Source organism: Tetrahymena thermophila (assembly GCF_000189635.1).
Source record: "Tetrahymena thermophila SB210 genomic scaffold scf_8254406, whole genome shotgun sequence".
Classification (NCBI taxonomy): Eukaryota; Ciliophora; class Oligohymenophorea; order Hymenostomatida; family Tetrahymenidae; genus Tetrahymena; species Tetrahymena thermophila.
Window position 1 is genome coordinate 380,880 of NW_002476188.1, and position 12,422 is coordinate 393,301.

The 12,422-nt window shown below is 21.5% G+C and overlaps 3 protein-coding genes across 3 annotated transcripts; 2 read left to right on the forward strand and 1 right to left on the reverse strand. All coding sequences in view use genetic code 6, as the record gives it.

Annotated features, from left to right (window-relative positions):
• Window positions 1-500: 500 nt before the first annotated feature.
• TTHERM_00245590 (transmembrane protein, putative) lies at window positions 501-4,079 on the forward strand (the record flags this gene model as incomplete). The annotated part of the gene is made up of 9 exons (XM_001023788.2): window positions 501-656; window positions 716-737; window positions 825-1,012; window positions 1,154-1,269; window positions 1,332-1,608; window positions 1,743-2,025; window positions 2,139-3,672; window positions 3,728-3,793; window positions 3,848-4,079. 9 exons carry the CDS (start codon window positions 501-503, stop codon window positions 4,077-4,079), a joined length of 2,874 nt encoding a protein of 957 aa, XP_001023788.2.
• Window positions 4,080-6,334: 2,255 nt separating this feature from the next.
• On the reverse strand, window positions 6,335-6,532 carry TTHERM_00245600 (hypothetical protein; the record flags this gene model as incomplete). Its single annotated transcript, XM_001023789.1, has 1 exon — window positions 6,335-6,532. The coding sequence occupies one exon, from the start codon at window positions 6,530-6,532 to the stop codon at window positions 6,335-6,337; it is 198 nt and encodes a 65-aa protein (XP_001023789.1).
• A 262-nt stretch (window positions 6,533-6,794) lies between these two features.
• On the forward strand, window positions 6,795-10,858 carry TTHERM_00245610 (transmembrane protein, putative; the record flags this gene model as incomplete). Its single annotated transcript, XM_001023790.2, has 9 exons — window positions 6,795-7,028; window positions 7,151-7,172; window positions 7,244-7,431; window positions 7,500-7,615; window positions 7,706-7,982; window positions 8,399-8,681; window positions 8,745-10,308; window positions 10,361-10,426; window positions 10,489-10,858. The coding sequence occupies exons 1-9, from the start codon at window positions 6,891-6,893 to the stop codon at window positions 10,856-10,858; spliced, it is 3,024 nt and encodes a 1,007-aa protein (XP_001023790.2). The 5' UTR covers window positions 6,795-6,890.
• Window positions 10,859-12,422: the final 1,564 nt, after the last annotated feature.

The window sequence follows — 12,422 nt, forward strand, 5'->3', positions numbered from 1 at the left end:
TTTCCTAGTGAAATCTGCTAGAAAGATGATCTGTTTATAAAAAAAGATATATTTGCATTTTTTAAATTTATTTTTAAAAACAAATATAAAACACCACACAATCTATCTAAAATTTGAATATTTGCTTCATTTTAAATTTTATCTCATTTAATTTGACTAAATTTTAATATCCAATATTAAAATGCATATTAAAATTAGTTTTCTAATTTATTTGTAACCTTGGCATGGTAAACGATTTGATATCTGATTAATTACTTTTATTGATTGCTGGAGATATTTAAAGGCGTTACTACTTAGTATTTTTATTGAATATAAAAAATTAGAATTGATTGCGAATATGAAAGTTAATTTCTTCTAGATATTAGCTAATTAATGCAATTAGTAATTCTAATTATTTTAAGAGTTAATTTAAGCATTTTGTCAAAAAATAATAATTGATTTTGTAGAAGATTTAAATAATTATTTAGTAAACATCTCTAACATAAAAAGAAAGTAGAAACATGACAAACTTTGTAAAAAGAATTCTTACAAAGCTTGATATATTTGGCTCTAATGTAGGCTTAAACTATAATAAGAATAATATGTTCTAAACATCAATAGGAGGCATTTTGAGTATCTGCTTTTGTGTGCTTATTGGAGTTTTTTTTTGGAGCAATGTAATTTTTTATAGCTCAATTTAATGTAATTTTAAACAAAATCATTTTATATACAATAGATTTTAGCTTTTTTGAGAAAAGGTAACCATTTTGAGTTAAAATTTGAGCATTTTAATTGAAAAAAACTAAAATTTTTAATATTTTTCAAATTTATTGATGAATAAATAGATCAAGTGTTTTCAAATACTGTCAAAACATATTGGACCAACCCTTCACCAATAAATCTGAATGCAAACAAATTCATGTTTGCAGTTAAAATTTAATAAACTAATTTCATTGGTTAGCCTTATCTAAATATCAGTTTACAAACTAGAGATTACGAAAACTTTGAAAATGGAACCCAAATCTAAAACAAAGTAATTAATTAATTGATGATTATTATTTTTTATATTATTTTACTTTTTCTCTGATATATTATTAATTCATAAATACTAATTAAAGAATCAAATAAAAATGTAATCTAAATGCTTATTGTACATTCAAATATTAATATTTAGTTTAATCAGTTTTTGGAACCTTGTACCCTTGAGCATTTCTCTCAACTCCCATCTCATGGAATAAATTGGACAGAAACTTTCTTTAAAATAAATTTTACAGATTTTTTGTGCCCTTAGTAAATCAATAAACAATTAAATATTTTATTTATTAAACATATTAACATAATTATATTTATAGATTAAATTACAACTTCACTCTTGGAGGAAATTATAATAGTCCTAATTTCTATCATTGGAAAATTACTGTAAGTAAATGTTAAAATAATAGCTTGCCAGATGCACTATGGAAACCAAAATGTGCTCCTTAAGACATAATTAATAATTACTTTTAGCAGAACTAAAATGTGAGGCTTTAAATTTATACAACCAATTTTATAATGAATCCTTTGCAAAGTACAGACTATGTCACAAGTTTTATAGAGGACTCTATTATATTTTCTATTTAATAAAATGTTGTAATAAATTGCTTTTTTCTCTCTTCTAATTATTCTTACATTTTTTGATTTACATTTATTAAATTGATATTTAAATTGGGATTATTTCTATTTTTATAATTTTTAAACCTTTTCTCAATATAAAAATTTTTAAGGCTTATACTACTGCAGATATATTTTTCACAGAATCAACTGTTTCAACTGATTAGAGTCTGATTCCTTTTAAAGATATTCAAAATGAATAATATTTGACATATTCTTTTGGTAACCTTAGATAATAGTATGTAATTGGCAACTAATCTACAGTTTTTGGAGATTTTTATATTAGAAAAGACAATATGGCTTACACATATAATAGGTATTTTTTGAAAGTTGGTGATATACTTTCATACATAGGAGGATTTACTCAAGTATTCATTTTAGTAACTGCTATTATTGGTAAAAAATTTTTATTTCATTTTAAAAATTCTTTTATAAATTTCCAAAAAAAATTTGTTTTCATTTTCTATTTTTATAATCTAATTCTTAACTTTTATGACTTAAATAAATAGTAAACTATTATAATGATTACATGTATTCTATTTCATTGGCTAATAAAATTTATGATTTTGAATTTGAGCTTGATAAGGATGCTGAAATTGACAAAAACAAGAAATAAAATAATCGGGGAACTATTAAAGGCTTAAAAGATAAAAAATCTGCTTTTTATGGAAAATCAAAAATGGGTCAAGTGTAAGTAATAGAAGAAAAATAAGAAAATGAAGTGGATATTTCTGATACTTCTTCAATAAAAAATCATCATAACTAAAATAAAGAACTAAAACCAGATATAGATAAGTTTAAACAAATATAAACATAGGCTAATAGTGAGTAGATTAAAATAGAGATTCCTACTGTAAATGCCAAACAAGATAAACCAAATAATGAAATTTTTTAAGACAGAAAGAAGAAGAACAAAAAAATCACAAAAAGAGAAGATGATGGGCTCCTGCCCTTAGATAAACTTAAGCAAATAATTGAATAGAGAGCTAATTATATTTCATCTAAATAAAGTTAAAAAATAAAGGAAGAGGATGAAGTTAGTATTTGCTAAAATGATATAAAAGAAAGCTAAATTGTAGAATAAAGAAACAAACAATACACTCATCAATTTTTTGAGAATGTTGTAAAGAGTGATTTTCAACAGTTAGAATAAAAAGATAATGTTATGAATGAAAGTGTGATTCCTGAATCACCTAATCCATAAGATGTAAAATAAAAAAAGAATATATTTTCAAATGACTGCATAAAAGCTGATGATATTCAAAAACCTAATGAAAAATAAAAAACTTAAGATGAAATTTAGTTATAAAGCTAGAAAATAATTTAGGAAGCCAACACAAATCAGTAAGATAATACATATTTAAAGTAACAGTAAAGTTGGTAAAAAATTTATAGCACCAATTAAATCAACCATATAAATCCTCTCTCTTCTTAATCAATTAATTCTCCTTAGAATAATTAGAATAAGTAGCTCTTTGATGGACTAGGCTTTAGAAATAAGTAACAGTTCTTAAAAAAAGAATTTGAATTCCTACTTAAGCGATAGAGGGGAATCACAATGACTCTAAAATTCTTTTTGTACAAATTGTCTTGTGAAAAATTTTTCAAAACGGAATAAGTTTTGCTTCTTGATAAGGCAGAAAAATAGCTTAAGAACGATCTTGATATATTTATGATTCTTAACAGAATAAAGGAATTGGAGAAATTCAAATCCTTGTTTTTAGATAGAAATCAAGAAATTCTGTTCAACTTCTTCCCTAAACCTATTATTTCTATTAAAAATAGCAATAGCATACTTTCATATGCAGAAATGACAGAACTTATGAAGGAATAAAAATATTAAAGATAAAAATCAATCAAAGTAAACACAACATATATGAAAAAAATGAAGCTTAAATTTAAAACAGCTTTGCTAGTTACTAAAGCTATTTAGTTATTTAAAAGACCACTTAATAGAAAAATTGATAAATTTGATTCTTTAAATGCTTACTAAAAGCTTTATGATGCTTACGAATAAGTAAGATCACAGGGCATAAATAATAAGTAAGTAGATTCAAATTGATAATTCAAATATTTATATTAATGGTTTTAAAAAAAGGATTAATACAAAACTAATTGAACTGCTTGGCGAGGAAATGAACAAAATTCTTAACATAGCTAGCTTGTAAAGAATAAAAACACATTTCATATACTTAATTTTAATATTTAAAATAAATAGGCTTGAGGTCAAGAATTTTAAAAAACCAGAAACTCAGACTTTAATTTAAGAAAATTTTAACTTACCAATGAATTCTAACAGTATGAGATAATTATTTCCACAAGTTTCACCTAGAATAGATTCTTATAGAAGCTACTCATTTTAACAAAAGTAAGGTGAACAATTTCTTTCAGCTGAATGTTTGAATGAAAACAAATAATATCTTATTTATAACTACCCTTCATAAGAATGAACAAATTCAAAATTTAATTAGAAAAATGATCATACAATAAATTAATTCATTTAGATGTATATATTCACACAATCACACATAACTAGTCATATTTTTAATAATCAGACATAGACAGAGGGAAAATTTTTATACTAATTTTATGTTTTGTATTTTATGATAACTTATATGGGAATATATAATATAATAAATATATAATTATAAATATCTGTTCCAAAATTTAAAACTTTAATATAAAAATTATTTTTAATCCATATTTTGATTTGTTTTTACAGTTTAAAAGCTTGTATTTGAGTTATTAAAGTAAGTTGGTTTTAAAAGAATATTAATTTAATCTGATCAAAGTTGAGTTATAAATGTGAATCTTTGTTTTTAATTTTAGAAAAGTCTTTAATTTAATTAATAGGTATTTTTTCCTAGTAAAATCTGCTAAACTCTCTTTTATATCAACCATCACTAAAATTAAAAAAATATTTATGTTTAGAAAATTTTTGATTAAAATATTCTATAAAACTAACTATCAGTTTTTAATATTTATTGACAAAAATAATTATTATTTTTTGTGAAGTAAACAAAAGCTAAAAATAAATAAAATATCTTACTTTTATAATTTGTAATTATTGTTAGAGAAAAGGTGTAAATTAATTAATGGTTTAAGTGTAATTTACTAGATAAAGCGACAAAATATATGAATAATAGAAAATAAAAAACTTTTTAATTCTTTTATTAATAAATAAATGAGAATCTATAGTAAAAAATGTTAGAAATGGGAATAAAGTTAGCAACTTTTTTAACATGAAATAATTTAAATAGAATTTATAAATAAACTAATAAATCTAAAGAAAAATATATATCTTTATTCATGATTTAAGTGTAATTTGATAAGAAAAAGTGATAAATTATATGAAGAATAGAAAATAATAAACTTTTTAATTCTTTTATTAATAAATAAATCAGAATCTATTGTAAAAATAATAGATATGGGAATATAGTTAACAACTGTTTTAATATGAAATAATTTTAAAAATATATTTAAATAAGCCAATAAATTTAAAGAAAAATTAATTTTTATATCCATTAATATATATTTAATGGCATTTTTTGCTGTAAAAGTAAGTATAATATCTCTAAAATTAATTAGAAAAACCAGAATGTTAATTAATGAATTTAGGATTATCAAATAATATCAAATTAATCTTATTAAAATTACAAAAAATAAATTGTTTACCCCAAATGTTCTATTTAAGCATAAGTATGTAAAATTTATGTTATTTTTAGATATATTTTGATAAAATAAAAATCTTTTTTGAAATGTTTCAATCTTTTAATTTAATTCAACAGCTTTTTTGAAAAAAATATGTTCTTTAAACTTAAAAAATAATTTTAAGCATAAATAAATATTTTTTGAAATTATTAGATATTAAATTGGCATTGATAATATAATAATTATTCTTTTAATATTATAGTTGATTTTTAGATCAATAGAGCAGAGATATAATCTAATTTAGTCTAATAGTTTAACAAAGGATATTTTTTTAATTTTTGATAATATTTTTGTTATCTTCTAAATTTAGAATGAGTCTTGGTATCTTTTACAAACTCAAATAATTTAAATAGATAGCTAGCTATTTTTTTAAAGTATCTCCTTAAATATTCAAAAATAAAACATAATCAGTCTTAGCTTTTCATGATTTATGTTGTTTATTTTTCAAAGCCAATCAATTTTAAATAAATTTTTTATCTCCAATGTCAACAAATAATAGAATTAATAGAAAAGATTATTTTTTATATCTTAAATAAATTCAAGGGCTTACTGATTAATTTTAATTTAATTGTTCTTCTTCTTCTAATCTTTAGTTATCCAAAATAAATGTATGAAGAATTAAAGCTTTTATTGCTTATGATTATTATTAATTGTTTTAAATTTTTTAAATATAAAATAAAATAAATTTTTAAATCAAAGGAAAATAAATTTAATTCAAAAAACCATTCCATTTTTTTACTCCAAAATATAAAAACTATTTTTTTAGACTCATAAAAATATAAATTAATGATTTTTAATTCTGATTGAAAAATTGAAGGTATTTTTATATTTTTCTTGTTTTACAAATTTTTTCTAGTATTTAGATCAATATATAATTTTTCATTATTTTTACTGTACAATTTCAGTAAAATTTGATAAGAAGTTAATTAAAAAATAGGAAATTAATTACACAATTTTATTAAAATTTTAATCTTTTTATTGTATGATTTCTAGATCATAAATTTGATTGTAATCTCTTTTCAGGCTATATGAATTTATTAATTTCATAAAGTAATAAACAGTCAGCGCTTATACTTGAATGTAATTTATTCAAGAGACTGAATTTTCTAACCATTTAAATAACTACATTTTAAGGCAAATACTTCTTAAGCTATTCATATAAATTTATGCAAATAAAAAATATAACCTCCATCAGATTATATCGTATGATAGAATTAAAAGCATAATGCTAAATAAATAAATTCAAAATATGTTTATTTTTTTGAAAGTAAATTAGTGGCTGAATTTATGATATAGAAAATATAATTTATTTTACAAAGTAAGAAACAAATTAGAATTGTTTATTAAAAAAATGCTTGTTATTGTCAAATGGCAGAAAAGGCTATAAATTAGATATTATTTCATTAACTTATTTTAATTTTTAAGATGAAATAATTATTAAACATTGTTAAATCTTCTAAATTTTGACACAAATTAAAAAGAAATCACCTAAAAAAGTTGAAGAATAATAAAATTAAAAAAATTAAAAATATTAAAAATTAAAGAAAGAAATGGATTTTTCAAAATTAGATATCTTCGGATCTCAAATAGGATTTAATTTTTAAAAAGATAATGTCTTCAAAACTGCTTTTGGTGGATTTATGAGCTTAGGCTTTATTGCCTTTGTGTCTATTTTCTTTTGGAATTAAGTAAAATATTGATTTTATTCTCATTTATTCAAAAAGCTCTATATTTATTTATCTATAGAAATATTTTCTCTTTGTATAACATTAATTGAAAGGATTTTTAATGTATTTTCTAAAAATAATAGATATTAGATTTCTTCAATAAAAGTAAAATTCACTTATAAAAGTTATATTTGCATGCCTATTAGATGATATTCAATATTTTAATAAATGATTAGATAATGTTACATTCACCACTAGTAAAGACTGGACAACTCATCCTTAAACAGTGAACGTGAGTAGTCACCAGTTTATGTTTGCAGTAAAATTAGATATGCCTAACTTCTTATAAAATCCACTTTTCAACATAACATGGGAGAAAAGAAATTACATCACTTATGATAATGGAACCTTAATCAAAAATATTGTAACATTTTATTTAAAAATTATTAGCTTTTCAAAGCTAATGTAAAAAAAATATATTTATAAATTAAGTAATCAATGTAATTTGAACCATGTAGACCTGACCATTGGAATGGATTACCCGCATATGGAATAGATTGGGATCAAGCATTCTAATAAGGAGGTCTTTCTACTTATTTATGCCCAAGGTATAAGAAATAAATAAATTGACTCATTAATAAAAATTTAGTATTTGTTGCTAATTGTATAATTGTAAACTAATTATTTAATTACAATAGAATATAAGATATTATATCTTTTGGAGGTACATATAGCTCTCCGCCTTATGATTTTATAAAAGTTTAAGTCTCTCCGTGCACTAACAATACTGACCCAAATAGATTTTGGCAACCAAATTGCCAAACCTAAAGTTAGGTTTATAAGTTCTTTAACAAGACACAAAGTGTGACCATAATGTTTAGAATGGTTAACTATGTTGTAAATCCTAACGATCCCAAAAATCCAATTAAGAGCTATATCGATGATACTCTTTTCTTTCCTGTTTAGGCAGGCACTGTAATATTATTTAAATATTGATTTGTTTCATACTAAATAAAAATATTACTTTGATATAATCGCCTACTTATTTTTATCGAGCTTTATAGAAAATTCACTTAGATTTTCTCCTTGCTCTCCCAATCAAAATAATTTATTTGCAAATTACAAAAATTGGTTTTGATAAAAACTTTTACTGAAAAAAAATTGATTTGATAGAAAGAAAAAAGAAAATTTTTTAAAAATGTAAATTTCTTGCAAAAACCACAAAAATAAATCTTTCATAAGAATTATCGACCAACATTAATAAAAAAGAAAATAAATAAATTAAATTTCATGTTTGTTTATTACTGAATGAATTCAGCAAATTAATTTTTTATTTTCTCAATAAAATACAATTTATCTGAATTCAAAATAATATTTTAATAATTTATTAGGCTTACTAAACAGCTAATATTTATTTGACTGAAAACACTTTAAAAACGGATTAGAGTATAATGCCATTTTAAAATATTGAAACTAATTAATTATTGGTTTACAATGGAGGAAATTTTCGTCTTTAATATGTTATTGGCAATACAAATCAAATTGTTGCAGATTTTTATTTCCTCAAAGATCCTATTTCATATACACATAATAGATAATTCACGAAAGTAAGCTAAATAGCATCGTATATTGGGGGTTTTTGCTAGACGTTTATTTTGGTTGCTGCTATTGTAGGTAAATGATTGAAAAAATAAATTTCTATAAACTTACATTTTTTTTTAATTAACTTACAATTAGTGCATCAGTATAACAGCTATGTGTGTGCTATTAAAATTGCTAATTAATTATATGATTTTGATTTAGGGGGTTAATATTATTATAAACCTCGAGATAAATAGATTAGTTTTTAGAGGGATAATTTTAAAGCAATTGATTTAGAAAAATCCCATTTACCCTAAAATACTGTTCGATTCCCTAATTAAACTATTTAGAAAGAAAATGACTAAGAATTGAATGATATACAAGTGCTAAGATAAGAATCAACATAACCTTAAAGATTGATCTCTCATAAAAAGTAACTCTCCATTTTGAGTAAGCCTAAAACGAGAGAAGAAGGAGGACTGCTCTCTTTAGATTAAATTTAAAAGATTGTAGAAGGAAATAGTGTAAATATTAACAAAAATCTTATTCTAAATTAAAATATAAGCCAAAACACGCAAGAGTCTTAATAGTTAATAATTACATAAAACAAACAAGCTGGAACGCTCTTAACATAGCTTGAATAAAAGTAAGAGTCACAAAAAAATTTAGATTAAATTTCCATACCTTAAGATATTATGTAATAAGAAGATAAACAATAGATCATTTCAGAAAAGATAAATTAATCTAAGAAATAGCAAATTGATTATAAAAAAAAAATAGAGTAAATTAGTGTAATTGATGATTCTGTTTAACCAGAAACTCCAATATAAAATTAATAAATACAATTTAGTTCGAGTCATAATAATTAGTAAGCTGAATCAACTCTCTAAGTAAAACTAGATGTAAATTTTGATGATTATGCTAAAAGACTAAATAACTCGATGATTTAGCTTGATTTTACTAAAACAACTACTACTCTTCCATTAAAATAAAAAGAAAGTTAATATTCTAAATAAATTGCATAGAGCTCCACCAATATTGTTTAAAATGACAAAAAACAGTTAACTCAATCAAAATTTAATAATTCTGTTAAATAGATGAGCTAAAGTAAAACAACAACAACAATTGTAGATTTTAAAAATTAACAAGAGTTTCTTGATGAAAAATAATTCCTAAAATAAGAGTTCGAATTCCTAGCTACAAGAGATAAAAGTATTAAGCTTTCAGTAAAGTATTTTATATATAAACTATCTTGTGGAAAGTTCTTCAAAACTAAAGAAACCTAATTAATTGACAAAGCTTAATATCAAATGTCTTAGGATTTGGATATATTTATGATTTTAAATGGAATAAAAGAAGTCCAAAAGCTGAAAGGATTACTTTTAACATAAGAAGAATAGATATTATTTAATTTCTTCCCTAAGCCAGTGATAAGTATAAATGAAAAAGAAGAATTACCTTCAAGAATATAGCTTGAGCAAAAAAAGAGGTAAATTAGTCAATCAATCTAAGTGGAATCTAAAAAAGAAAATGAGTAACTTCAAAATCACTCTAAAAAGCTTAAATTGAATTTAAAAATTGCATCTATTGTTAAAAAAGCTACTACAAAATTTAAATAACCTCTACTAAATAAGAAATAAAAAAATTAAAAATACGATGTTGATGCTTATCAAAAGCTATATCAAGCTTACAAAGCTATCTCAAAAAATAAAAAAAGAGAGTAATTTTATTAAAATATTTAATATTTTATACAATTTTTTTTTAACATTTAGAATGGATGACAAGCTTATTTAACAATTAGGAGATGAAATCAACAAAATATTCTAAATTTCAAACCAGTAAATATTAATTTATCTTTATTTTTTGATAATTCATCTCAAAATTTCTTTTTCTTTTTTAGAATTGAAAAAAATAAAGAAAGATATTTGTCCAAGATTCAAAATTCTAAAAAATAACTGATAAATACTGAGAACTAAAATTTATTGAGCCCTGCCAAAAAATAAGGAGTAGATGGATAAAATTGTTTGAATATATAGTAATTAAATAGTTAGTCAGAAAATAAATCTAATGTTAACAGTTTTAATGGGTACTTAGAATCAAATAGACCTTTTAGATAGAAATTATTTGAGAAAGCAAATTAAAAGCAGTAAAACATAAAAAATCCACAAGCAGAAGAAAATAATGATCATGCTTTGATAGTATTTGATGATCCTTCATAAGACTAGTAAACAATTAACAACAGCCACAATAGGCATTTTTCATAAAATTGATAATAAATACAAAAAATCTAATTACTATATTTAACATTTGATAGTGTAAATAAATAAAAAACTAATAAAAGCTATTAAAAACTATTTATCTTTTAATATAAAATAAGTAATACTTATAATAATTTAATATTACATAATATTTATATGGTGTATTTTACTTGTTTTCAGAGTATAAAAATATATTTTAAGTTGTTCTGATTGGATTAGTTATTATGTTTGTATGAAATTATTTCATATTTTTAATAAATTTAAGTATTACTTTTTTGTTTTGTTTTGAGAACCAAAAATTAGTGAATGTTTTTTTAAAGATTGTTATTTCATTTTATTTGTATTATATTTTAAAAATATATATTACAGTAAAGATTCATATATTAACTCAATTTCAGTTAAGACACCTTACTTACCGGCCCTAATTAAACTACATTTTCAAATTTTTAAAAACCGGCCTTAATATATTGCGACCTTAATATATGAACCTTTACGTATATATGATTTTTTTTAAATAACTTTTATTTTTAAAATTTTTTTTCTGTCATGAATAAAGAATTTATTCATATTCAATTTTTTTATTAACTAACTTAACAAAATCTTACTTTAATAATTTTTTTTGAGGGGAGGCTGGCTGTTTTTGAAGGATCCCATTCGCTTATCACTTAAAAATAACTAATCAATTTTCATCATTTGTAACTTTATTTAAGCTTTTCTTATTTAAAATGAATGAAGAAGTTGATTTTCATAACTAATAACGATGGTAATCAAGCCAATGATAACTAGTAATCTCAAAGCACAAAAAAATATTTTTGCTTTAAAACTCATGGTTTAAATTATTTCTAAATCACATTTCTTCAAGATATAAATATTCCAGATAAAAATCAATTATCTAAAACAATTCTTATAAAAGCATAGACATTATCTTGAAATAGTAATTATCAAAAATTATAAAAATATTTAATAGCTCAGAGTTAGGATATTTAAATTAACTGCATTATCATCAATTTACCCTTATAAAATTTTAAAACTTTAATTAAGCTAATAAATAAAGCTTATTTATTCAATTACTGAAAATAAAATTTTAATTTTAGCATTTTCAAAATTAGATGTTTTATTAGAATTAAAATATCATAAATTAAAATAAGAAGATAGATAGATAGATAGATAGAAAGAAAGAAGGTTTATTAGTAAATTAATATATATTTAGTAATTGAATAGAAAAAGCTACAAATTATATAATAGATTATTGAGTGAAACAAATTAAAATTACGATGAATTATCTGTAAATAAGGAAATTTTAGAAAGCTTTAATAATAATTATTTTAATTAATTTATTAAACTTATTTTAAAATACATTTAAATTTAATAGGTATTTGAGTTGCTTATTTATATTAAGAAACATTATTTATTCTGTGAAATGCTTTAATGTTTATAAATTAGATTAAAGTTAATTCAAAATAAAATATTGTTATAAATATTAAGTTTATTAAGCAATTATAACATTTTTAGTTATAAATATTATTTAAAATAAGTTATTATATTGCTTTAAAAAAATTAGATTAATGTTTTATAT